This window comes from Macaca fascicularis, chromosome 17 (genome assembly GCF_037993035.2).
Source record: "Macaca fascicularis isolate 582-1 chromosome 17, T2T-MFA8v1.1".
In the NCBI taxonomy this organism is placed as follows: Eukaryota; Metazoa; Chordata; class Mammalia; order Primates; family Cercopithecidae; genus Macaca; species Macaca fascicularis.
The window spans coordinates 7926196-7953962 of NC_088391.1; the positions used below are offsets into that span (position 1 = coordinate 7926196).

The 27767-nt window shown below is 45.2% G+C and overlaps 1 protein-coding gene across 8 annotated transcripts in view; it reads right to left on the reverse strand.

The window, feature by feature from the left end:
- Positions 1–6474: 6474 nt before the first annotated feature.
- Positions 6475–27767, reverse strand: part of FLT3 (fms related receptor tyrosine kinase 3) — a 94775-nt gene continuing 73482 nt past the window's right edge. For 6 of the 8 annotated variants that reach the window (XM_005585547.5, XM_074021784.1, XM_074021781.1 and 3 more), the window contains 7 exons: positions 26380–26462; positions 24872–24999; positions 19951–20073; positions 17079–17190; positions 16648–16747; positions 15942–16047; positions 6475–7037 (listed from right to left, as the gene is read on the reverse strand). In XM_005585547.5, the coding sequence (XP_005585604.2) occupies positions 6915–7037; positions 15942–16047; positions 16648–16747; positions 17079–17190; positions 19951–20073; positions 24872–24999; positions 26380–26462 (775 nt within the window). In that variant the 3' untranslated portion in view covers positions 6475–6914. The remainder of the gene's footprint in view (positions 7038–15941; positions 16048–16647; positions 16748–17078; positions 17191–19950; positions 20074–24871; positions 25000–26379; positions 26463–27767) is intronic. The other 2 variants (XM_074021782.1, XM_065533115.1) reach the window with 1 other exon arrangement.

Consider the following 27767-nt stretch of genomic DNA (forward strand, 5'->3'; position numbering starts at 1 on the left):
TTTTGTCGTTGCCTGAATCTAGGCAAGGTATAAAGTTCCAGAACAAGAAAGGAAGTTGATTAGCCTTGGGTGGGTCAAGGACCCTCCTTGGCTAGAAGGCAAAGCTACCTGTGTAAAGTCCCAACAAACTGCGTTGCACTAGGGAGAAGTAATATCCCAAATTACAGCGCTGCTGCTGTGAAATGGGAATTGATACTGGATGGCTGACAAAACACGTAAGCACTGAAATAAGGGTCTTTAAAAATAATAAATATGGATCTGGTGCGGTAGCTCATGCCTGTAATCCCAGCACTTGAGGAGGCTGAGGTGGGAGGATTGCTTGAGGCCGGGAGTTTGAGATCAGCCTAGGCAACATGGTGAGACCTTGTCTCTACCAATAGTCAAAATTAATAATAATAACAAATACAACAAAAAATTAAAATAGAACTACCTTATGATGCAGCAATCTCATGTCTGAAGATTTACCCAAAAGAATTGAAAGCAGGGTATTTTTTCTTTTCTTTTTTTTTTTTTTTTTGAGACGGAGTCTTGCTCTGTCACCCAGGCTGGAGTGCAGTGGCACGATCTCAGCTCACTACAAGCTCCACCTCACAGGTTCATGCTATTCTCCTGCCTCAGCCTCCTGAGTAGCTGGGACTACAGGAGCCTACCACCACACCCGGCTAATTTTTTGTATTTTTAGTGGAGGCGGGGTTTCACCGTGTTAGCCTGGATGGTCTCGATCTCCTGACCTCGTGATCCGCCCGTCTCGGCCTCCCAAAGTGCTGGGATTACAGGTGTGAGCCACCATGCCCGGTTCTTTTCTTTTTTGAGATGGAGTCTCACCCTGTCTCCAAGGCTGGGGAGCAGTGGCGCCATCTCGGCTCACTGCAACTTCTACCTCATGGGTTCAAGCGATTCTTGTGCCTCAGCTTCCCAAGTAGGTGGGACTACAAGTGTCCGGCACCAGGCCTGGTTGGTTTTTTGTATTTTCAGTAGAGATGGGGTTTGACCATGTTAGCCAGGCTGGTCTTGAACTCCTGATCTCAGGTGATCCACTCACTTCAGTCTCCCAAAGTGCAGGGATTACAGTCGTGAGTCTCTGCACCCATCTTAAAGCAAGATCTTGAAGAGATATTTGCACACCATGTTCATAGAGGCATATTCATAATAACTCGGAGGGGGAAACAACCCAAATGCTGATGGAAGGATGGATGGATAAATCAAATGTGGGAAATACATACAATGGAATCATATTCAGCCTCAGAAAGGAAGGAAATTCTGACACCCGTGTAACATGGATGAACCTTGAGGACATGATGCTAAGTGCAATAAGCCAGACATGAAAGAACAAGTATTATATGATTCTATTTATAGGAGGTCCCTAAAGCAGTCAAACTCAGAAACAGAGAGTCGAGTGGCGGTTGCCAGGGACCAGGGGACGGGGGAATGAGAAGTTAGTATTTAAAGGGTCGAGAATTTCAGATTGGCAAGACGGAAAGAGCTCTAGAGATCTGTTTCACAACAGTGTGACTTAACATGATTCCATTTACACTTAAAAATTGTTAGAGTGGTACATTTTATGTTTTTTAAAATCACAATAAAAAATAAAGACAGGTATGAGAAAGAGACAAAATGAGAATCACAAAAAGCTAAGAAGTAAAAATAAAGAAATACAGAAAATCACATAATAGAACCCAACAGTCATCTCAAGGTAAGTGTTAACAGGAGATTGGAGATGGCAAGTTATTAGCTCAAGTTTCAATTTCCTCGGAAAAAATTGGTATAAGTTTAGAACCTTCTTCATAAGGTAGTTATGAAGATTAAATGAGATAACACACATGTAGGTCCCTGCACAACGCCTAGCACATAACAAGGGCTTCACGGATATGCATATTGGGCAAATATTGACACATTGTAAAGAACAAAAGGCATGTCTGACAATATAGCCAGTGTATTTCATCTACACAAAAAACAAAGATTTGTGTGTGTGTATGTAACTACGTGTGTGCAGTGTATCTATCTATCTATCTATCTATCTATCTATCTATCTATCTATCTATCTACCTATATAGCTGTTGTTGTTGTTTGTTCATTTGTTTGTTTGAGATGGAGTTTTGCTCTTGTTGCCCAGGCTGGAGTGCAATGGCTCCATCTCAGCTCACCACAACCTCCACCTCCCGGTTTCAAGCGATTCTCCTGCCTCAGCCTCCCGAGTAGCTGGAATTTACAGGCATGCACCACCATGCCCGGCTAATTTTGTATTTTTAGTAGAGACGGGGTTTCTCCATGTTAGTCAGGCAGGTCTCCAACTCCCGACCTCAGGTAATCCGTCCACCTCGGCCTCCCAAAGTGCTGGGATTAGAGGCGTGAGCCACCATGCCCAGTCGTGTAAATATATTTAACAAGAAGATGGGGGAAATGTACCTCAAACGTTTTTATTTTTTCAGAGACAGGGTCTCACTCTGTAGCCCAGGCTGGAGTGCAATGGTGTGATCATGGCTCACCACAGCCTTGAACTCCTTTCAGCCATCCTCCCACCAGAGCCTCCCTTGTAGCTGGGACTACGGATACACACCACCACACCTAGCTAGTTTTTAATTTTTTTAATATTTTTGTAGAGATGGGGTCTCTCACCACATTGCCCAGGCTGGTCTTGAATTCTTGGCCTCAAGTTTCTCATCTCAGCCTCCCAAAGTGCTGAGATTACGGGCATGAACCACAGCATCCATCCCATACCTCAAACTTTTATCAGTAGTTTTCCCGAAGAAGTATTTTGGGATTTGGGTTGTGCAAATAAAAGGTTCCACTTATTATTATAGGTAAAAATTTTAAAGTTTGATTTTTTTTTTTTTCTTTTGAGACAGAGTTTCCCTCTGTCGCTCAGGCTGGAGTGCAGTGGCATGATCTTGGCTCACTGCAACCTCTGTTTCCCGGGTTCAAACAATTCTCTGCCTCAGGCTCCCAAGTAGCTGGGATTACAGGTGCCCACCACCACGTCCTGCTAATTTTTGTATTTTTTAGTAGAGAGGGGGGTTTCACCATCTTGGCCAGGCTGGTCTTGAACTCCTGACCTCATGATCCACCTGCCTCGGCCTCCCAAAGTGCTGGGATTACAGGCGTGAGCCACTGTGCTGGGTCAAAATGATTTGATTTTTAATATCAAGTATATTTTATATTTTTACTTGAGTAGGTAAAAAAGTGATTGACTATGTATACTTATTGTATCTTGACTGTATACCCAAGTCAGAGTTAAGCATACAACTTGGCATAAATCATATCTGCTTTCAAACTTCTTAAAATCACGTTGAGAAGACGGGACATTTACTTAAGAAGATAAATAACAGCATAAAGTAGGCAGGCTCTACCTTAAGATACAGACCAGAAGCCCTTACATTTCACTGCAGGAAGCCATCACTCATGGGCGTGGAAACTGGCAAAGACCTTAAGGAGAAGAAAGAGCTGAAGTCTGGTCAGTAAGCAAGGACATAACTAGGAAGAGTAGAAGTTGACATTCCAAGGAGATGGAGGGTGAAAACAAGGAAAACTGGAGGTGGGAATGTTCAAGACTCGCTAGAGGGACATATATACAGACTCGCTAGAGGGACAGGCTAGGCAGCCAGTGCTGAAAATGCTGAGGCCAGGCTGCGGGTGCATAGAGTGCTAGGAAGAGAGTGTGACTTTTGCTACTAGACCCTGGGAACTAGCTGCTAGACCCCAGGGAGCCCTGCAGGCAGCAACATATGCAAATCAGTACTTTAGGAAGATGAGCCTGGCAGTGGCTTAGAGAAAACACTGAAAGGTGGAGAGACTGGAGGAAGAGTTAGGTGAGGAAGGAGTCACGGGATCCTTGGGGTGTTGCTTTGCCAGCTGGAAACCTTTGTGGCTGGTGATGCCTTCTGCCTGAGTATTGCTCGCAGCCTCTGGGCTTATTCCGCCCACGCAGCCCAGCAGGCTGGCTCAGGTTGCACTATGGGCCCAGATCCCACACCTGCCAAAGGCAAACCAGGCGCAGAGCCAGGAGGATTGCGTGGGTTAGTGACCGAGGGTCTGACCACTGTGTGCGGCCAGGCACGCTCACTGCTGCAGCAGGTGCGCAGCTCCAGGCACTGGCACGGGGGCCAGCTCAGGGCGAGGCTACAGCTGGGCTAGATATACCACATGCTGCTTCTGCTGCAGGCACCCGTGTCTGGATGAGGGGAACACGGTGGCCTGGCAGCTTGGAGACGCCAGGAACCACAGAGCCCCAAAGAGGCTGTCACAGCCCTGGCTTGGGGAGCCCCTAGGTCTGGGTCCCCTGGAGGGCCACATGTCTTCTCCCCTTGTCACCAGGTTGGTACAGTTCTTTCAGTCCCACCTTTCAGTGGGTCCGAAGTTCTTGTCCACTGTCCAGGAAGAATGAGGCACTCAGACACGTGGAGGATGAACAAGGCAGAGAGGAGCTTCACTGAGCAACAGAACAGCTCTCAGGAGACCCGAAGTGGGTAGCTCCTTTCCACAGGCAAGTTGTCCTGAGGTCTCTGCAAGTCTGGCTGAGTTGTAGGGGACAGGGAGGAGGGTGCAGAAAGTGGAGAGGTTAATGGGCTTCAGAAAGGAGAAAGTACATGCTGACTGTTGTTGCATGGGCCAGCGGAAAAAGCACCAGAATTTCTCACTCCCTGCTGGGGACTCCACCTGGGACTGACAGCTTGGCCCCCATGTGTCAGGCAGTCCCTGGCTTGAAGGTGGGGCTTCACTGGGGACCTGACCCCTTCTGCCCAGGAGCCTATCTGCCTCCTGCTACCATCAATTATATCATCCACGGTGCCCAGGCTGTTCCTACTGAGGGGCACCTGCAGGCCCATGCCCAGCCACCCTCAGCCCTGGCTTGGCCTCCCTCCTGTGCTGGTCGGTGTCCAAAGTCCAGAGGGGGCCAAGACAGCAGGGAGCTGGCATGTCAGCGCCACCCTAAGTGCACACACACCTGGCAGGGTGGCGACAGCGCATGGGGCTCAGCCTCAACTTTGCTGCAAAATCTGAGTGCCACCAGGAGTGGGAAGAGGCCAGGCAGCAAGGGCAGACACTTGTGAGCAGTGGGGGCAGGAAGGGCTTCCCCAGCCGGGAGCGCAGGGATGCCTGAGTCTGCAGCCACCACTAGTCTGGTGGCAGCTGCTCCCAGGAGGGTGGGGCTCCCGCTCTGCCGTCTGAAAAGAGGGCGGGGCTCCCACCAGCCCCATGGAGGGCACAGCCCCTGTGGCTCCCACACCGCAGCCAGCATCTTTGCAGTGGCCATTCCAGATAGGCCACTGCTGCCATTAAAAGGACTGGTAATCTAAGGAAGTTTATGGTGACCTAGTACTAGGTAAAGGATTAAAACCATAAAGGAAAGCACAGATGATGCTATTAGGTCACACTTAGGTGCCAGACATTGAGCTACATGATGTATATGTTTATGATCTGTATTTCTATATTTCTAAGCTACATGTGTTACATATTTAATTCATCTAATTCTTCCAGCAACTCTATAAAAGAGATGTCATTAGTGGTCCCATTTTCCAGAAAAGGAAACTGAGGCTAGAGAAGTTGAGTTACTTGCCCCTGGTGACACAGCTAAGACCAGGTGAAAAGAGAATTCCAACCTGGGCTGACAGGTTCCAGAGCCCTTGTCCTCACCACTACACGCAACAGGAGGTCGAGGAGAAAGAAGAGGCAGAATTTGGTGGCACCTGTCGTGTAAGCGGAGGTGGGCGGGGTGGGGCGGGCACAAGCCAAGTTCATAAACCTACGGGATGGAGGGTGCTAAGCTTCAAAGGACAAAGGGGTCTGGTCACCGTGGCTCACACCTGTAATCCCAGCACTTTAGGAGGCTGAGGCAAGAGGACTGTTTGAGGCCAAGAATTTGTGACCAGCCTGCGCAACATAGCAAGACACTATCTCTACAAAAAACTTTTAAAATTAGCTGGGTGTGGTGGCATGTGCTTGTAGTCCCAGCCACTCAGGAGGCTGAGGTGGGAGTTTCAGGCTGCAGTGAGGCTGCAGGGAGGCTGAGGCCAGGAGTTTCAGGCTGCAGTGAGCTGTGATCTCATCACTCCACTCCAGCCTGGGGGACAGGGTGAGACCCTGTCACTAAAACATCAAACAAACAAACAAATAAATAAAAATAAAACAAAGGGAACTGTGGGGACAAGAGTAACTTTATTGAAAATACTAATCCTCCATGTTACTTCGGACTGGCCCTGAGTCTGGGAAGGCCGCCAAGGTGTGCAGGTGATGTGTGACTCTTTATGCTAGAACGCCCATTCCTTATAAACTTCCCCCTATACAACTCTGGTTGCTGCAGAAATCTTAGGCTGTGACCACCATAGCCGCCTACACATCCTTCATATCTTGGGGTAAAAGCACGTGTGCTCTGGAAGGAATGTGTAGGTAGCTATGGGTGCACAATTTCAGGGGGTTCATGAACCCCACTTAAGACCTGCCCTAATTATACCATGTAAATAATTCAATAACGGGCAATTCTGTAGTAGAAATTTTATTCCCATCCATAAAATATATCACTAAATAGCTGAAAAAGTTACATATTATTTTAAAACACAGATTTAAAAAATCATATTAGCTTCTCCTTAGCAAAATGCTTTTGTTTTATGTATATTTACAAGAATATACTGTACTTCAGGTACACAATTCATTCAAGCCAGCCTGAGAAGGCCTTGGATGCAGGTTGATGTTCCAATAAAGTTCGTTATCAGCTCCTTCTGCCTTGTGACAGGATGATTTGATTTTACAAAAGTCCCTTTGAAAACAAGAGTAAATGCAGACAGCTTCTAGAGAAAAGTCCGGCGAAGCAGCAGTTGATAATAGATTTTCTTTTAGTGATGAAATTAATCTTGTTTTGGTAATCTACAGCCTGTTAGGGATAGGTGGAGGGATGAAGTCCTCAAAACTAAATTGTTCCTCTATGAATCTTCGACCTGAGCCTTTGGAGAGAGTGGCCCTGAATCCATCTCTCTGCTGAAAGGTCGCCTGTTTTGGTAGATGTGAGGACGTTCCGAAACACGGCCATCCACATTCTGATACATCTGAATGTGGGAAAGAGACAGAACACTGATTACCATCTGATGTAGATGTACATGTTATGTGCCCATATTACAAATTCTTTAAATAAAAACAATTGTTCTATATAGACAATTACTTTTTTGTTTGTTTGTTTGTTTATTCTTTAAGACAGAGTCTCGCTCTCTTGCCCAGACTGGAGTGCAGTGGCACAACCATAGCTCACCGTGGCCTTGATGTTCTGGGTTTAAGCAATCCTCTCACCTGAACCTCCTGAGTAGTTGGGACCACAGGCAGGCTCCACCATATCCCGCTAATTTTTTAATTTTTTTGTAAAGACGAGGTCTCACTATGTTGCCCAGGCTGGTCTCAAACTCCTGGGCTCAAGTGATCCCCCACCACGCCGCCCTCCCAAAGTGCTGCGATTACAGGTGTGAGCCACTACACCCGGCCTAGACATCACTTTCAAAATGTTTAAACTGATGTATAATAGATGTACATGTTCTCAGGAAACGTGTAGACAGGTACTTTTATTATGCATAGGTCTCAGAGGGTATTCTATAGAACTAAAAAAGCAATTTTGGTCCTTTATTAATGGAGAAATCAAGTCATAGTCAAATACTTTATTTCATTATTGAGTCTACTCTTAGATATAAAATGTCACTCTAGAAATCCTAAAGCCATGCAGAAAAATCCTAAAAGAGAAAGGCCACAAAAAGAAATCTGTTCATTATGGAGTTAATAATACAAGGGACTGATTCTTGAGTTTTCCCTTGGGAGTTTCATGACTTTTAACTTTTTTTTCTGAAATGAAGAGATTTACTTTCCTTTCCCAAATATGAAGTTAACATGCATTCACATAGATAATTTGAGAAAAAAAGAAAGGGGTATAGAAGGCTGGGCACAGTGGCTCACGCCTGTAATCCCAACACTTTGGTATTCTGAGGTGGGCGGATCACCTGAGGTTGGGAGTTCGGGACCAGCCTGGCCAACACAGAGAAACCCTGTTTCTACTAAAAATACAAAACTAACCAGGTGTAGCGGCACACGCCTGCAGTCCCAGCTACTTGGGAGGCTAAGGCAGGAGAATTGCTTGAACCTGGGAGGCGGAGGCTGCAGTGAGCCTAGATTGTGCCACTGCACTCCAGCCTGGGTGACAGAGCAAGACTCCATCTCAAAAAAAAAAAAGAAAAAGAAAAAGAAAAAAGGCTACAAGTCATGACAAGTACGCACCATTATAGACAGCTTGCTATGCACATACAATTTTGTGTCTGTGGGCTCAGGTTGTATATTCTCTTTTAGAACCTTATTTTTGAATTATCAATATATTGTTATTATACTGCTCATATGTTGCCTGTGTCCCATATTTACATTATTCGCTAAGGATGGCCACATATTTTTTTTCATGGCAGCCTAGAGTTCCATAGTACTGATGTGTCATAATTAACCTTTTGACCCACTGGTTATACAAAACAAACTGAAAAGTGCACACTCGATGTAATCTGATGTTGGGATAAGCAGACGTGGAATTGCTGGATCAAAAAAGATGCACACTTGAACTGTGATACACAAGGCCAGGCTGCCCTGCAGAAAGGTTGTATTTATTTCTACTCCTATCAACAGTGCCTCTACATTTTCCAGAGCCTTCTGATCAATGGGTATGTCAGCCTCTCGCATCTCTTCTCTTTTGCTGAGCGAGACGTTCTATCTCCTTAACTATATATGTTTCACTATCTGCAAAGTTGGACCTTTTTCCTATACTTTATGTTCATTTGATTTTAATTTTGAATAGCCTGCCTATTTCCTTTGCCTTTTATATACATAAAAGGCTATACAGGCTGGGCACAGTGGCTCACCTCTGCAATCCTAGCACTTTGGGAGGCCAGGGCGGGAGGATTGCTTGAGGCCAAGAGTTCAAGACCAACCTGGCCAACATAGCAAGACCCTGTCTCTAAAAGAAAGAATTTTTTAAAAGGTGATATATTTTTATTATTATTGGTTTATAAGAACTTTATGATTTAAGAATCATGCATTCTATTTAAATTTTATAGATTTGCTCCCTTCCCACAGCCCTTGTTACTGTCTACTTCTTTATCTTTGTTTTTTGACAGTTTTAGTGTGAACTGTCCAGACTGCCTCCTACACTTTTCTTTCTAGAAAACTATGGTGTGCGCCACTACACCTGGTTAATTTTAAAATTTTTAGTAGAGATGGGGTCCCATTATGTTGCCCAGTCTGGTCTCAAACCTCTGAGTCCAAGCGATCTGCCTTGGCCTCCCAATGTGCTGGGATTACAGGCGTGAGCCACCATACCCGGCTTCTTTTTTTCTTAATTGTTCACCTCAAAGATAGCAGCTTTAGTAGTATGTTTGTATACTTTGTTGATATGCAACATTAATATACAGCATAGACTACACTCAGACTACTGTATTCAAATCCTAAGTCTGACATTTACCGTGTTACCTTAGGCAAATTACTTAACCTCTCTGGGCCTCAATTTACTAGTCTGCTAAAGGGGTAATAATAGAACCTACTTCAGGGGATTCATGTGAGGATTAAGAGTTATTAATTTTATGGCTAATACATTAGTAAACTGTATGATTAAATACTCAAAAAATGTTAGCAATTACATTATTAGTTCAAAGAAACAACTTGTGGTTGTCCTGACCATCGCTATTATTTTGTTGTTGCTACTTCCTCTGTTTCATTAAATCTGGCTATGTCTCTATTAATTCCTTCTTTCTGCTTTGTTCATTCTCCTCCTCCTCTGGTTGGCCAGGCTGGTCTTGAACTCCTGACCTCAGGTGATCCACCTGCCTTGGCCTCCCAAAGTGCTAGGATTACAGGCGTGAACTACCACATCCAGCTGATTTTTAATTTTGGTATATAAATTTGGGGGCTTTTTTGGTTGGGTGACTTTTTATTACATTGCATCGAGATTAGTGAATGTGGCATTCACTAAAAATGTATGATAACAATTTTATTTATTCTGAGATTCTCTTTCCTAAATAGGCTTACTGATTGTTGCCATTTTGTGTTTTATTTTTGTATTTTCAATTTTTATTTATTTATGTTATTCTTTAGATATGGGGTCTCTCTCCTTTGCCTACAACTGGAGTGCAGCAGCCTCCACTCACTGCGGCCTCAACTTCCTCGGATCAGGGGATCCTCCCAGCTCAGCCTCCTGAGTAGATAGAACTACAAGTGTGCACCACCACATCCAGCTAATTCTATTTCCATGAATTCTCTTTATTTCTTTCTTCCCCATTTTGTTGGACTGATTATGTTTTCTAAAGTCATTTTTTCCCCTGTACTGAACAGGAAGTTATATGTTACATTTCTATCTCACCAATATCATTCTTACATTTTTAGCACCCACATTTAATCTTATGTTGATTTCACCATGTGGCTGCTCCCGCTTCAGAACTTTTGGAGGGTCCCAGGACTTCCTGCCTTTATGTTAGCCTTCAACTTGTTTTTCCAGGCATCCTCTGTTGTGGGTTTTCCCTCTGCAGTGCAATTTTAACTGATTTCATTGTCTCAGGGATTTTCCACAGTTTCTGGTCCACAAAAAGATCTCTTTCTTACTTTCAAAGCCAATTATGGCCTCAACTTTATTTAAGTTTAGTTTAGTTTTGTTGAGACAGAGTCTTGCTCTGTCACCCAGGTTAGAGAACAGTGGCATGATCATGGCTCACTGCAGCCGTGACCACCCCCCTCTGACTCAAGCGATCCTCCCACCTCAGCCTCCCTAGCGGCTGGGACCACAGGCAGGCACCACCACGCCTGGCTAATTTTTAAATTCTTTTGTAGAGACAGGGTTTTACCATGTTGCCCAGACTGGCCTTGAACTCCTGAGCTCAATCTATGCTTGTGCCTCAGCCTCCCAAAGTGCTGGGATTATAAGTGTCAGCCACCACGCTTGGCCTCCCTTCTCTTTTAAAAAAAAAAACAAAAAACAAACAAAAAACCCCCCATATTTCCTATAATTTATGGGGCCAAGTAGGAGAGGGGAGGTGATGTTAGTTCAGACCCCTTTTCTGAAACAGGGGACAAGCATGCGCCCCCTTTCATCAGCCCACGGCCCCTGCCTAGTGCGCTCCCTCAGCGTGCCCGTCCCGGCTGCTGCCGCCCCTCTCAACTGAAGTCCTGACATCTCATCTTCTGTCTCGCTTCTCCAAACTTCCTTTTACGCTCTCTTTTTCTTTCTCATTCCAGAAACGTTTGCTGAGCGCCTTCTACATGCTAAGCATCATGCTAGCAGCAAGGTCTATAATGATGAACCAAACAGATGTGGTCTCCAACTTGCTTTCATGCTGACTTCACTCATTTATTTAATCTCACAGGGCAAGCGCTACCCCATGGGGTGTAAAGATGAACAGGAAATAGTACTTACCCTCACTAATGAAGTCTAGTGATGAGAGAGAGAGACCCATAAAATAAAGTCATCCTACACTAGGATTTGAGTCTCACATGGAGTTATAGCTGAACGTGTCATGGGAATTCAGAAGAAGGAGCCTGAGATCTGACTAGGGAAATTGGGGGATGCTTTGCAGAGCACAGAATATTTTATCTGGCTCTTAAAGATTGAGACATGTTCGTCCATCCTAAAAATCTTCATCGGTTCACCACTGTCTAAATGCCTAGGCATGTAATCATGTTATCAGTGATCTCCCTGATCTAACCCCGTTGGTGCTGAGGTTAGACATAAAAGCCTTAACCTATGTTTTCTCCATGTATTTCCCATTCTTTTTCCTGGTTCTCTGAGGGCCCTTTTCCTTCCCTAGTCCTTGATGCAGAAACAAAGACGCTGGCCGGACACGGTGGCTCACACCTGCAATCCCAGCACATTGGGAGGCCGAGGCCGGCAAATCGCTTGAGTTCAGGAGTTTGAGACCAGCCTGGCCAACATGGTAAAAACCCGTCTCTACTACAGATACAGTAGCCAGGCGTGGTGGTAGGTGCCTGTAATCCCAGCTACTCAGGAGGCTGAGGCACGAGAATTGCTTGAACCCGGGAGGTGGAGGTTGCAGTGAGCTAAGATCACGCCACTGCACTCCAGCCTGGGTGACGGAGTGAGACTCTATCTAAAAAAACTAAATTAAAAAGAAAAGAAAATAGGGCCGGGTGGGGTGGCTCACACCTGTAATCTCAGCACTTTGGAAGACTGAGGTGAGCAGATCATGAGGTCAGGAGTTTGAGACTAGCCTGGACAATATGGTGAAACCCCATCTCTGCTAAAAACACAAAAATCAGCTGGGCGTGGTGGCACATGCCTGTAGTCCCAGCTACTTGGGAGGCTGAAGCCCGAGAATCACTTGAACCCAGGAGGTAGAGGTTGCAGTGAGCTGAGATCACGCCACTGCACTCCAGCCTGGGTGACAAAGAGTGAAACTCTGTCTCAAAAAATAAAATAAAATAAAAGAGGAGAGGAGAGAAGGGAGGGGAGGGGAGGAGAGGAGAGAAGATTCTACAAAACCATTCACAGATGTACCAGGGAAGGTCACCCTGGGGAAGGTGACAAGGCCAGTTTTCCAACCAAGGGACTAGATAGGATTGTGCAGAGTGGGCAGGGCTGCCTGCGTGGCTGTGTGGGTTCTGCCTTGTACCAACAAAAATGCCCAGCAGAGCGGGCAAGATGGCTGAGATCCACTCCAAGCTCCCCTCCTTCAGACTGGCTTAGACTGGGGCAGGCTGCATGAGCCCTGAGTAAGGGGCTTCTCTATGGATTCCTCCCACCTGGAGAAGGGGTGCATTTCTCTTCCTTCCTTCCTTCCTTCCTTCCTTCCTTCCTTCCTTCCTTCCTTCCTTCCTTCCTTCCTTCCTTCCTTCCTTCCTTCCTCCCTCCCTCCCTCCCTCCCTCCCTCCCTCCCTCCCTCCCTCCCTTCCTTCTTTCTTTTTTCTTTCTTTCTCTCTCCTTCCTTCCTTCCTCTCTTTCTTTCTCTTTTTCTTTCTTTTTCTTTTTTGAGACAGAGTCTCACTGTGTCACCCAGGCTGGAGTGCGGTGGTGCCATCTCAGCTCACTGCAACCTTCACCTCCCAGGTTCAAGAGATTCTCTTGCCTCAGCCTCCCAGGTAGCTGGGACTACAGGTGCACACCACCACGCCTGGCTAATGTTTTGTTTTTAGTAGAGATGGGGTTTAGCCATGTTGGCCAGGCTAGTCTGGAACTCATGACCTCAAGTGATCTGCCCACCTCAGCCTCCCGAAGTGCTGGGATTACATGTGTGACCCACCGCAATGGGCCGTGGGGGCCTGTTATCTAACCTGCTTAAAGGAGCTACCATTTTCTCTGGGTGCTTTTGACACTGGTCACAGAGGGTCAGGGAACAGAGTGGAAGGAATTGGGAGAAAAGGTTGGTGAACTGTCTGTCCCTAAGCATGGATTCCCTCAGTTGATTAATCATGCACAGATACATTGCCATTCAATGGTTCCTGATACCTGACAGGCCCCCTGAACAGAGGGAAGGGGATCTGGACATCCTGTGGGTATGGGGACGTGAAAGGAGAAGCTCAAACCAAGACCCAAGTGGTCCTGAAGCCTCCATCTTGGCAACACGACCTTTACATTTTTGTTTTCCTCTCTACTCCCCCATTCTCCCTGTATATTAGGCATAGCAATTTACTTGCCACTCTACTTTTTCAACTTTGGACTTTTATTTATGTTATTCATTCATCCTGGAATATCCTACTCACCCTCTACTCTCCAGCAGCCAAGATGCTATTCAGTCCTCACATCCAGCTCAAATAAGTTCCCCACAAATCCACACCCAACTATGCAACGAGTAACATCAATCAGTCCTCTCTTAGCCAGGCACGGTGGCTGATGCCTATAATCCTAGCACTTTGGGAGGCTGAGGCAGGTGGACCACTTGAGCTCAAAAGTTTGAGAACAGCCTGGGCAACACAGTGAGAGCCCATGTCTACCAAACATACAAAAAAAAAAAAAAAATAGCTGGGCCTGGTGGTGTGTACCTGTGGTCCCAGCTACTTGGGAGGCTGAGGTGGGAGGATTGCTTGAGCCCAAAGTGCGGAGGCTGCACTGAGCTGAGATCATGCCACTGCACTCTAGCGTGGATGACAGAGCAAGATCCTGTCTCAAAAAAAAGTGTATAGCTAGCTAGCTATACATGTACGTATATATTCTTTCTTTACCAGCTCACTTCCTGTTTCATTCTATAACTCTTCTTTCAGTTTACCTTACAGTGTCATTAACAGTTTACAGGCATCTGTGCAATAGGATAAGTCCGTTGGGGGCTTTCCATTTCCTCCAGCCTTTTGACCTAATTCTCTGACAATAACCTAGTTTCTATGTAATTTTCAAAAAACATCACAGCAGTAGGAAAGTCCACACTATCTACCCAGGTCTGTATAGAGAACACAGAACAGAAAACAGACTCTCAACAATTTAGAAAGAAGGACGGACAATCCACTTAAAAATCAGATTTATATTTAACTAATATTTTATTGAGTAAATACTAAGTGCCCACTACGGGCTAACTCTTTTCACATCCATCACCTGATTTACTCCGTCTCACAACTCCGTGAGGCGAGATTTGTTAATCACATATTTCAGGTAAAGAAACTGAGACGGAGACTCCCCAAAAGATTAAGTGACTTATCAAGTAAATGATGGAGCCAAGATGTGAACCTCAGTATTAGGAGCTCAAGGTTCTCTCCTTTATTTACTTCATCTGGAGATGGCTCTTTTCACTACACCAGGTAGTGGTGCTGACGGGGGAAGCGTTAGCAAAGAAATTCCAAGTTCCCAAAGCTCAAAAGATAATCTAACTTAACAACCCATCTTACAGGTGAGAACACTGACGCTTAGAGAAGTAAAGTGATTTGCTATAATGGACACAATTGGGAGACAGAGTGGTAGAGCTGGTATTCAACCCTCAGAACTCCTGGCCAATGCTCTTTCCATGCTACCACAGAGCGTGATCGAGTCATGTGATTTTTGCACACTCATGGTTCATAAGAAAGGGCTAGTGGCTTCTGGAGGCCAGGGATTCTTTTTATTTAGTTTTATTTAGTTGTCTACTTCACTGCACTGAACACTTGAGAGCTTTTAATGTATTAATCATTTGGCTGAAATCAGGAAAGGTGTTTTTTTTTTTTTTCTAAAAACATTCGTATCAATAAATATGTTTTAGGGCAGGCACAGTAGCTCGTACCCTGTGATCCCAGCACTTTGGGAGGCTGAGGTGGGAGAACTGCTTGAGCCCAGGAGTTCAAGACCAGCCTGGGCAATACAATGATACCCTATTTCTACAAAAAATAAAAACATAAGCCTGGCGTGGTGGTGCTATCCCGCAGTCCTAACGACTCGGAAGGCTATGGCTGGAGGACTGCTTGAGCTTGGGAGGTGGAGGCTGCAGTGAGCCATGATCACACACACTCCAGCCTGGGCCACAGAGTGAGACCCTGTCTCAACAAATAAATAGGGCCGGGCGCGGTGGCTCAAGCCTGTAATCCCAGCACTTTGGGAGGCCGAGACGGGCAGATCACGAGGTCAGGAGATCGAGACCATCCTGGCTAACACGGTGAAATCCCGTCTCTACTAAAAAATACAAAAATCTAGCCGGGCGAGGTGGCGGGCGCCTGTAGTCCCAGCTGCTCGGGAGGCTGAGGCAGGAGAATGGCGTAAACCCGGGAGGCGGAGCTTGCAGTGAGCTGAGATCCGGCCACTGCAGTCCAGCCCGGGCAACAGAGCAAGACTCCGTCTCAAAAAAAAAAAAAAAAAAAAAACAAGTAAATAAATAAATAAATAAATAAAGTTTTACCCCACACAACTTTGCAAGGGCAACCAAGAAGAACTGCGATGAGAATGAGAACTTGGTACCTTTGGTTCATAGGAAGTCAGCAACAAGTGTTTTAATTTACCAATTTCCTTTATAAAGCTTTACAAAGTCCTGGCTGCTACATACCGCTTCTTCCGCATCCTCCAGCTGACATCCTAAAAATGAAGTCAAATGAGGGAAGGATGGCCGCTTCCTTGAGTCAAAAGCCCAGCAGGATTGCATTATAATGTATCTGTAAAAGCAGTAGAACAAGGAACAAGATGAAGAAGTCTGAATGAAGCCAAATGGATCATTTTCCATATAATGAAGCACCATTGATTCCTCTGGAGCTACTTATTTACAGCATGTTTGTTTCGTGGCAAGTTCTCGACCAGACTTTGAATTCATATCCGAAAGGAGAAATCAGATGATGGGCAGAAATGCATTTTTAAAACTGTGATGTAGTGGGTAGAATGGAATTACCTTCGTGGAGCCCTCAAGCAAAGGAATTAAAACCTGGAAGCAGGTGCCTCTGAGGACAGGACAGGTTCAGCTTTGTTCAGAAACTCCCAAAACAAAAAGGAAGCGTTTTCTTTTCTTTTTAAAATGGAATCAGACAGCTGGGTGTGGTGGCTCACACCTGATCCCAGCACTTTGGGAGGCTGAGCCAGGAGGATTGCTTGAAGCCAGGAGTTGAGACCAGCCTGGTAAGCAAGACCTCACTTCTATTTTTTTAAAAAAGAATCTTATAAACTTTGCATTAAGGAGTTTGACTTTTTTTGGTCATGCCTTTGGAAGTAGACAGACTGTAAATTTCTGATTTCAACCAAATTACTGTCTGACTTGAACTTACATTTCTTCTGTAGCATAAAATGGCTGATCCATTTTAAATCCATTTCGAATCAGTTTGTAGAAGTTAGCATCAACCGGAATGCCAGGGTAAGGATTCACACCTGAGGAAAACACGAGACAATTGCAGCCATTCATCCATTTCTTCATTTGTTTATTGATTCATTCAATTAACAAACATGTATTGAGAGCTGCCATGTGCCAGACACTGTTGCAGGCACACGGGCTGCAGCTGGGAAAAAGAAGTCACGGTTCATGCTCTCAAACAGGTTATAGACCAGTGAGGAAGACAGGCTGAAGGACACCAGCAAATAAACATAAATTTATGGGCTGCAATACAAGACCCATCAGTGTTGGGGGAAGGGGCGGGGGGCACCGAGAGAGCAGAGCATGCAAAGCCCAGAGTCAAGGGAGGCCAGCAGCTGCCCAACATACCAAGTGAGAAGATTTCCCACAGTAATATTCCGTATGACCAGACATCACTCTTAATGGTATAGATCCCTTCAAATAGGCTTTCAGGGGCCATCCATTTTACAGGCAGACGGGCCTGTGGAAAACCCAGAGGAAATAAGATGGTGAATTTCCCACATACAGACATGACTTCTTTTCTCTTGTATTAAGATGAAATGCATCATCTTCCTAAGACCACTCTTAACGCCTTATTGCAAAAATCACATTCCTCACGTGAAAGGTTTTCACTTTCAAATTAACATTCTGATAATACTAGCCTAAAACACAAGGCATATTTCTTTACAACTCCTCTTGAACAAAGGCTTGTGCTTGGAATGGGTAAGTTTAACTTTCCATCTTTCCAGTGGAAAGATGTACTTTCCATTAAGGAATAGCCAGTTACTTGCCTAGGGGTAAGTGGGTACTAGTGAATTAGTGAGATCTTCTGTTAAAGCATTTCTGGGAAGACCTTTAGTGGAAATGTCATCCACAAGAATGTCGGGAGGGGAGCCCACGTCATCACTTCCAGAAATGATACCAGTCTGGCTTCTGTGGCTTTAATAATTTCCACTAGCATGAAAGGGGGTTTTGACTTAGTGTAGTATCAGATTAGAATCAAGACACAAGATGGGTAGGTTACTGCGGCAGAGCTTTGTACTGATTTTCTTTCTATTTATTTATTTATTTATTTATTTTGAGACGGAGTTTTGCTCTTGTTGCCCGGGCTGCAGTGCAATGGCGCAATCTCAGCTCACTGCAACCTCAGACTCCCTGGTTCAAGCAATTCTCCTGCCTCAGCCTCCCGAGTAGCTGGGATTACAGGCACGTACCACCATGCCCGGCTAATTTTTGTATTTTTAGTAGAGATGGGGTTTCACCATGTTGGCCAGGCTGGTCTCGAACTCCTGACCTCATGATCCACCCACCTCAGTCTCCCAAAGTGCTGGGATTACAGGTGTGAGCAACTGTGCCTGGCTGTACTGATTTTCTTTTACATGGGTTGAGGAGTCCTTCACAGCACACGTTTAATCAGCACATGCTTAATCTGCCAAGTAAACCCTCTTTTAAATGTATGCAAACTGATGAGCTATTGATTCAAGCCGGCAGGTCTGGTTAATTTGATTAAAGAAATTAATTGTGGTTCCAAATGGAATTCACTTTCCCACATAAGAGACAACCAGCTGGTGGGGCAGAAACTGAATGACTACATATGAGCAGTCTATGATGACTAGGAGTAGACTGTAAATCAACTAAGACGATTATTTGATTCTAGTGGGAATACAGTTTAATTTGACTTTTCGCATTTACTGCATGTTCACCCTGGACAAGGTGCTTTCATGTTGGTTTTATTGGTTTTTTCCCACATCAACGCTATGAGGTAAGTGCAAAACCCTCATGGGAGACACTACAACACAGGGGTGAGCACAGATTCGGGGCTCAGACTATTCATGTTCAAGTCCACGTGCTGTGTAACCATGGGCAAGTTACTTTTCTGTGCCTCAGTTTCCAAGTGGGTACTCTGAGGAATAAATGAATTAATATGCATAAAGCACCTAGATGCTTAGCATATAGTAGGTACTATATCAGCATTTAATATTATTATTATTATTTCACAAGTAGGGAATTCTTTTTTGAGACAGGGTCTCATTCTGTTGCCCAGGCTGGAGTGCAGTGGCATGATCATAGGTCACAGAAGCCTCGACCTCCTGGGCTCAAGTGATCTTCCCACTTCAGCCTCTCCAAGTAGCTGAGACTACAGGCGGGTGCCACCACACCCAGCTAGTTTTTTATTTTTTATAGAGACAGTTGAGTGTCTCACCATGTTGCATAGGCTGGTCTTGAACTCCCGGTCTCAAGCAATCCTCCCACCTTGGCCTCTCAAAGTGCCTGGGATTAAAGGTGTGAGCCACCAGCACCAAGCCAGGTGTTGTAATTCTTTAAAAACACACATTTTCAACTACACAATTTTGTCATCCATTACTTCTAATAGTTCTTTTTGTAAACACATCTGTCCTTAGTTTTTTATTACCAAGTCAATTCGCTCTTTTTTTTTTTTTTTTTTTTTTTTTTGAGATGGAGTTTTGCTCTTGTTGCCCAGGCTGGAGTGCAGTGGCGCGATCTTGGGTCACTGCAACCTCCACCTCCTGGGTTCAAGCGATTCTCCTGCCTCAGTCTCCCAAACAGCTAGGATTACAGGCACACGCCACCATGCCCAGCTAATGTTTTGTATTTTTAGTAGAGACAGTTTCGCCATATTGGTCAGGTTGGTATCGAACTCCTGACCTCGTGATCCGCCCACCTCAGCCTCCCAAAGTACTGGAATTACAAGCGTGAACCAACGCACCCTGGCAATTCACTCATGTTTTAGGTCTTCCTGTGTTAACAGTAAAAGGATGACAAATATTCATTAATTCATATTTAAGTATTTAGCTTTAACATTTTGTATGTATTTATGTGTTATCTATGTTTTGAAGTGCTTTATTGTGACGATTAGCTTTTCACATAATTGAAAACATAACTCAATAGTCACTTTATAGCTAGGATAACTGAAGTAAGTGCAAGCATTGAGATTTGGGGTTTTTTAAAGTGAGGATTGCACTCAAAGGCCCCTAACGGATCTACTCTGACTAGCTAGCCCGAGGACAGATGTGATGCTATTTTGCTCAGCTTTTATTATAGATGGAAGATTCCCTGAAGCTGCAGAAAAACCTTTTAAGCATAAGCAAGCAGACTGCTGTGAGGGTTTTTTGATGTTACCATTAATCAAAAATGCACCACAGTGAGTGCAGATGTTTACCATGATAACGACAAAACACAAAATAGCAGCATAAAAATAAGTAGGAAATAGCAGCCTCACATTGCCCCTGACAACATAGTTGGAATCACTCATGATATCTCGAGCCAATCCAAAGTCACATATCTTCACCACTTTCCCGTGGGTGACAAGCACGTTCCTGGCGGCCAGGTCTCTGTGAACACACTGTCAAGAATGACACCGGAGTGTTATTTACTGTGATGTATATTATCCTGGAGTGCAATCTTTCTTCTAGGCTCAAGTTCAGCAGGAGGTACCGATGATAGAAGGCCTCTTATCTTTACTGGGCCATGCCGTGAGCGGTCATGACGATGTGTAACAAACAAAGGGAACATAAGAGACCTAATTCTGCACCTATGGTGGCTGCAGTTATTTGTGCAGCTTCTGAAGCATCCCCAGAGGCCAAAGAAGAGTGAATCTTTTGCAGCTTCTGAGCAAAAGTGAGAGGCTCCCCAACAGGGGCCCTCCTCTAAGCCTCCAGAGGGAGTCTCAGAGGCTGTCCTCCAGTACTGTTATTGTGGGTGTGAGAAATAGCATCTCTTTTCTTTCTTTCTTTTTTTTTTTTTTTTTTGTTTTGAAATGGAATTTCACTCTTGTTGCCCAGGCTGGAGTGCAATGGCGTGATCTCGGCTCACTGCAACTTCTGCATCCTGGGTTCAAGCAATTCTCCTGCCTCCGCCTCCCAAGTAGCTGGGATTACAGGCATGCGCCACCACGCCTGGCTAATTTTGTGTTTGCAGTAGAGACAGGGTTTTGCCATGTTGGTCAGGTTGGTCTCGAACTCCTGACCTCAGGTGATCTACCTACCTTGACCTCCCAAAGTGCTGGGATTGCAGGCGTGAGCCACTGCGCCTGGCTAGCATCTCTTTTCTGACTGGAAAATAGCTTTAGGAATAAATGGAGTAATATCGAAGGAAATAATCGGAAAAACAAAAAGCTAAAAATGAGTTTGGAGAGGTTTACTGAAGTGGAATTAGGAGTCCCTGAGCTGAGAGATGTCGTGACGTTAATCAAAGGGGTCTCACAAGAAAATGAACTTTACTAAGGAAGATCTGAAGGGGAACAGGGACTAGCAGCAAAGGTCCAATGTACACTCTTTCATCTTTAAAAAAGAAAAAGAAGCACCATGAACGCCAGCAGCCCTGTGCCACAGCCCCTCTAGAGCTCCCTCCTCCATACCCAGTTTTTTCAGTGCTGTCTACTTGCACTTTGCCCACTTCACCCCCAGGTCTGCAACCTGCCTGCTCCTCCTGCCTGTCTGCCCAAGCTGCTCTGGCCAAAGCCCGCACTGACTGACATGGCACCCACCCAGTGTCGATCTGACGGGACCTCCCTGTGGTGTCTGCTGCTGGTGGCCAGCCCCTCCCGCTTCTGGTCCTTCCTCTGGGAACCCTGTGCATGGTTCACTCCTGCTTTCTCCCCACTGCTCTGCCGGCTCCTGTCTCCCTCAGGGGCTTTGTGCATGAGCCTACTCTCACTCCTGAGGGCTGCATCCTCACATCCCACACCCTCACCCAAGCCATTTCATCCAAATCTAGGGATGCAACTACCATTGCCAACATCCCTATTTCCAACCCAAACACTTCTCTTGAGCTTCAGACAGGAGTGTCCAAGTGTCTGCTAGACCAAGCTCTACTTGGTTGCCCAAGGCACCTCACATTCAGTATGTCCAACTCATTACCTTTATCCAAAAAAACCTCCTCCTGATTCCATGCTCCCTATCCTATTCCACATTCCCTGCTGGTTTTCCTTTTCCTTCAAAAACCTCCATCAGTCCAAGCATGAAGCATGCGTTCCTTCAGAAAGCCTCTTCCACTGCATCTCCCCCTCCCCTAGCCAGGTCTGCTGTGCAGATCCCTCCCCTGGGTTCCCAGAACTTACTTCAATCGCAACACTTACCACGCTATAGTGTTGTTTTCTTTAAACTTTTTTAATTTTTAAAAAAAATTTTTTTGAGACAGTCTCACTCTGTTACCCAGGCTGGAGTGCAGTGGTGCAATCTCTGCTCACTGCAACCTCTGCCTCCCAGTTCCAGCAATTCTCATGCCTCAGCCTCCTAAGTAGCTGGTATTATAGGCGTTCACTACCATGCCCAGCTATTTTTTTATTCTTAGCAGAGATGGGGTTTCCCCATGTTGGCCAGGCTGGTCTTGAACTCTTGGCCTCAAGCAATCCACCATCTCGACCTCTCAAAGTGCTGGGACTACAGGCCTCAGCCACCGTCCCCAGCCTCTGTGTCATCTTTGACTTGCATGTCTGCTTATCTCTGTCTCCCCTGTCATTCATAAAATCTTCAAGCCCAGGAGTCATATCATAACTGACTCTGTATTTCCAGCATCTAGGAGAGTGCTTGGCACGTAGCTGGGGCTCAACAAATGTTTGATGAAGTCAAGGGCCTATAGAGTAAACTGAGGGGTACCCGAGGAGTATCAGGGCGGGGGTGAGAGACAAGCAGGGGACAGTGACACGCATGATTCAAAGGGGAGGCCTGATGTGAAGATAAAAGGATAGAGGGCCTAAGAAACTGGATGTTCTTCAAAAATTCATAGTATTACAAGCCTGGGGTTGAAGGGGAAGCAGTGCCCTTGACCACCAGTCGGGAGTGGTTTGAGTATTTACTTAACTATGGGCAGCAAACCAGGCCAGACAATCTAAGTAGGTGCTCTCCCACATCTGTAAAGATGTTTGTGGGCCAGGTACAGTGGCTCACGCCTGTAATCCCAGCACTTTGGGAGGCTGAGGCGGGCAAATCACTTGAGGTCAGGAGTTCGTGTCCAGTCTGGCCAACATAGTGAAACCTTGTCCCCACAAAAATAGAAAAAATGAGCCAAGTGTGGTGGTGCGCACCTGTAACCCCAGCTACTAGGGACGCCAAGGCAGGAGGATCGCTTGAACCCGGGAGGCAGAGGTTGCTGTGAGCTGAGATTGCACCACTGCCCTCCAGGCCGGGCAACAGAGCAAGACATTGTCTCAAAAAAAAAAAAATGCTTGTGAAAGCAGGATTGTAGATGTGTAAGTGAAATAGAGAAAGACTGAGGTGGGCAAGATGCGTGAGAAAGAAGAATCCAAGCAGCAGGTGGGGAAAATGAAGAGAAGAATGGGCCTTGCAGTTGAGAGGTGGGGAAATACTATTGTGACAGTAATTTTTAAAAACTTGTATTATTATTGCTTTTAAGCTTATTTCATTATTATTTTGAATAGACAGGCTGGAGAGCAGTGGTATAGTCATAGCTCATTGCAGCCTGGAAATCCCTGGGCTTCCCTCTGAAAGCACTGGGATTACAGACATACACCACTGGGCCCAGCCTATTTTTTATTTATTTATTTATTTATTTATTTATTTATTTATTTTTTGAGATGGAGTCTCGCTCTGTTGCCCAGGCTGGAGTGTAGTGGCGCCACCTCAGCTCACTGCAAGCTCCGCCTCCCGGGTTCACACCGTTCTCCCGCCTCAGTCTCCCAAGTAGCTGGGACTACAGGCGCCTGCCACTATATCCGGCTAATTTTTTTTGTATTTTTAGTAGAGACGGGGTTTCACTGTGTTAGCCAGGATGGTCTCGATCTCCTGACCTCGTGATCCGCCCGCCTGGGCCTCCCAAAGTGCTGGGATTACAGGTGTGAGCCACCGCGCCCAGCCACCTATTTTTTTGTTTTTTACAGAAAGGGTCTTGCTCTGTCACCCAGGATGGAGTGCAGTGGTGCGATCCTAGCTCACTGCAGTTTCCAACTCCTGGGCTCAAGCTGTCCTCCCACCTTGGCCTCCGACGTAGCTGGAGCTACAGACACGCACCATGAACGTCTGACTGAGACAGTAAATTTTTAAAGGAAAAAGGCTGGGTGCGGTGGCTCATGCCTTTAATCCCAGCACTTTGGGAGACTGAGGCAGGTGGATTGCTTGAGCTCAAGACCAGGAGTTCAAGACCAGCCTGGGCAACATGGTGAAATCCCATCTCTACTAAAATACAAAAAATTAGCCAGGCATGGTGGTGCGCGCCCAGAGTCCCAGCTACATGGGAGGCTGAGGCATAAGAATTGCTTGAACCCAGGAGGCAGAGGTTGTAGTGAGCTGAGATCGCACCACTGCACTCGAACCTGGGCAACAGAGCAAGACTCTGTCTCCAGAAAAGGAAAAGAAAAAAACAAAATACAATTGAAAGTAGTCTTTCCAAATTCAGAGAGAAAAGAGGAGAGAAGAGGCAAGGGGAAGGAAGTGGAGGAGAAGAGGAGGAGGAGAATAGAAGACTGCAAGAAAAATGAAGGGGAAGAATTTTGGGAAATAAAGAGAAGGTAATGAAAGGCAAGCAAACGAGGAAGGAAGGTAGCCAGACGGCGGGCTGTGATCTGCTTATAGGCAGGAGACGTTTGAAATCACAGAGAACAGTGGGCGGAAAGGCAGTTCAAAAAGAAAGTAAAATTGGGGTAGAGACCATGGTTCACGGCAGGCTCCAGGGCCTTACCAACACAGCCTGAATGGATCTGGGGTTAGCAACAGAGGAGGCAGTGAGCCTACAGAGCTGCTGCCAGCCCACAGCACGTAGGGTGCAAATTAGACAAAGACACGCAGGGTGGCTGGCTGGATTTCAGCCTCCACTCATCCCCTGAGTGAATGCCCACATGCAGGGCACAACCTGAACAGCTGTTCAGAAAGGGATTGACAATGCCATACTTTGTTTTGAGGAAGGATTTCTGAGGACTTCCTATCTCCACCTTCAGCCCTGGAAGTTTCAGGGGACTTTGTGCAGGCTGGGAGGGCTGTGCTAGCCGTGACCTCACAGGGGATCCCAAGCCTTTATGCTACCACAATTAGCCAAGAGCCAAGGTAACATTCTAGGTGACTCCAACAGCGAACGGGGGAGAAAAGGTAGACTTTAAGGGATACGAGTTAAAACAAACAAGAAAAAATATATAAGCACATCTTTTCGAATGTTTTTTTTGGTTTGTTTTTTCTTTAAAAGGAGCGTACCGACTTAAATTCCAGAAATTCCATTCCTTTGGCAACTTGATATGCAAAGCAAAGAAGATCTTCAAATGTAAGCACATTCAAGTCCTCCTCTTCTTCCAGCCTTTTTTGGTTTTCATATTCAATTTCATCTGTAAAATAGAGCCAGTCTTCACTTTTGCCAAAACCCTAAGAAGTTGTCTTATTAAATCTCTATGGGGAGGTTATTCTAGCCAGAGTTAGGTGAGGTGCTAAGACATACACATGAAGCTATGGCATTATCTTCGCAGCAGCATTAGAGCTGACCTGTTTACTCTGCTTACCAAGGGTCACTGGAAACTTGTTTTGGTTAGAGATAAACTTTGGAATTGCTTTGATGACCGATGACCTCCTGATTGATTAGTCAGGAGTTTTAGATACTTCCCTTTTGTACTAGGTAGGGCTGTCACAGTGGGAAAGGAATTAATATTAATTAAGCGTTGATTCCTTTTTTTTTTTTTTTTTGAGACGAGTCTCACTCTGTCGCCCAGGAGTGCCATGGCACCATCTCGACTCGCTGCAACTGGATTCTCCTGCCTCAGCCTCCCGAGTAGCTGGGACTATAGGCTCATGCTAATTTTTTGTATTTTTAGTACAAAAGGGTTTCACCGTGTTAGCCAGAATGGTCTTGATCTCCTGACCTTGTGATCTACCCGCCTCGGCCTCCCAAAGTGCTGGGATCACAGGCATAAGCCACCGCGCCTGGCTCACCTATCCCATTTTATAAACTGTATTGTACATTTCATATTCTTCCATTTACTCCTTCCTTTTTTTTTTTTTTTTTTTTTTTGAGTCAAAGTCTCGCTCTGTTGCCCACGCTGGAATACAGTGGTGCAATCTTGGCTCACTGCAACCTTCACCTCCTGGGTTCAAGTGATCCTCCTGCCTCAGCCTCCCAAGTAGCTGGGATTGTAGGCGTGCACCACCATACCCAGCTAATTTTTGTATTTTTAGTAGAGACAGAGTTTTGCCATGTTGGCCAGACTGGTCTTGAACTCCTGACCTCAGGTGACTTGCCTGGCTCGGCCTCCCAAAGTGCTAGGATTACAGGCATGAGCCACCACGCCCAGCCCCTCATTTACTCCTTCTAACAGTCCTGTGAGGAAGGTAGTGTTAGGCCTATTTTGTAAATAGGAAAATTGTGATTCTGGTGGTCACATAACTTGTCCAAAGTCATCCAGTCAGAAAGCGAAGTAAGCAGAAGTTAATCCAAATTCTATGTAACTTCGGAACTCATTATCTCTTCCACTTCTCAGGTAATAAGATGGCTCTAATCAGTATATGACTTTAAATGAATAATCTGACCAAATAAAATAGTCCTCAGTGTTTATTAGTTGAATGTTGACATAAAATCTACATTATACAAACTATCATCTGACAATTAACAAATTTTAAAATGCTTTTGTGTTTACACACTTTTTAAAAAATAGCTAACATAAAACTTTGGCATTCATTTCCATTTTAAAGTGCTACTACTCAGAATAAAATATTACCTTCAGAGTGAAATGAATTCCCATGAAGCCCTGAGATTGGATCCGAGTGCGGGTGTATCTGAACGTCTCTTGAACCAGGCATGCTGTTAAAAAAATTTGTTTTTTCATTATTTACATTCTTCTTCTCAGCAGACATTTTATTTTAAAAATATAATTCATCAAATAAATGGATTCCAGTTATAAACTGACTTTTAAATTAAAAGCACACCATCCATTTGTCCATTTTTTGTGTCCATTAAAAACATCTGTATAACTGGGCTTGCCAGTCTAAGATAAAAGTAATCCCTGTTTTCCGTAGAGAATCTTACAGTTCAAAAAGGACCTCACTCAATCCTTGCCACAACCTACAAGATGGGTGGCATTTTATAAAAGAGAAATTAGGCACGTGAGATAAATATGATTCGAGTGGAACCAGGACTCACATCGATCTCATTCTTTGGTGTCTGAACTCAGCCCACCTTCCCTCACATAATACAGATCTTCCCGAGAGTCCTGTAAGCGTTTCACCATCCTTCTTTTTTCCAGTTTGCCTTTGCAAAGCTCATTTCTTTTTACTGTGAAATTAATAAATAGCAATAATACAAATCTCTTTTAAGGTATATAAAAGTTCTTCCCTGAGGAACTCTGTAGGAATTATGAATAGATCATGATTCAATGTATTCCAATAGATGAGTTTAACTCAATTGACAATTTACATATCTTTAGGAAATGGCTTCATGCTTTCAGACCACAAATATTCCAAAAGGAATAATTTCAGTGTATTTAATATTCCCGTGAACAGAATGAATCAAAGAGGCTAAGTACTGACCAGTGGATGCTGGTCACACACATCTGACTCAGTAGGATAAGCCCCACTGTTCCAGAATGTGAGTGGCTTTACAGAGTTCTCATTTCCAGACAATGAGCTGAGAAACGAGTGTAAAGGGGAGGACTGGTGTGACAGGCCTGCATGGGTTAAGGGCAGCTGCACATGAATGTGCATAGGAATCTCCGTGGAGCCCGGTGGCTTTAAGACACTGGGTCTCTGTGTCAGACCTTGAAGGCCAGAGGCCTGCACTAAAACTTACATTCTAAGAAAACAAAGGTGGGGCTCTCAAATGTATCCCTAAAAAGCCCCTGGTAAAGACAAAAGTCTCCGACAAACAAATACCCTTCAGAATAAGGGAGAGCTTCCACATAGGTAGGGAAATAAGAATGCACCAAGGCTCGGCCAGGCACGGTGGCTCACGCTTGTAATTCCAGCACTTTGCGGGGCCTAGGTGGGCAGATCACCTTAGGTCAGGAGTTCGACACCAGCCTAACCAACATGGTGAAACCCTGTCTCCACTAAAAATACAAAATTAGCTGGGCATGGTGGTGCGTGCCTGTAATCTCAGCTACTTAGGAGG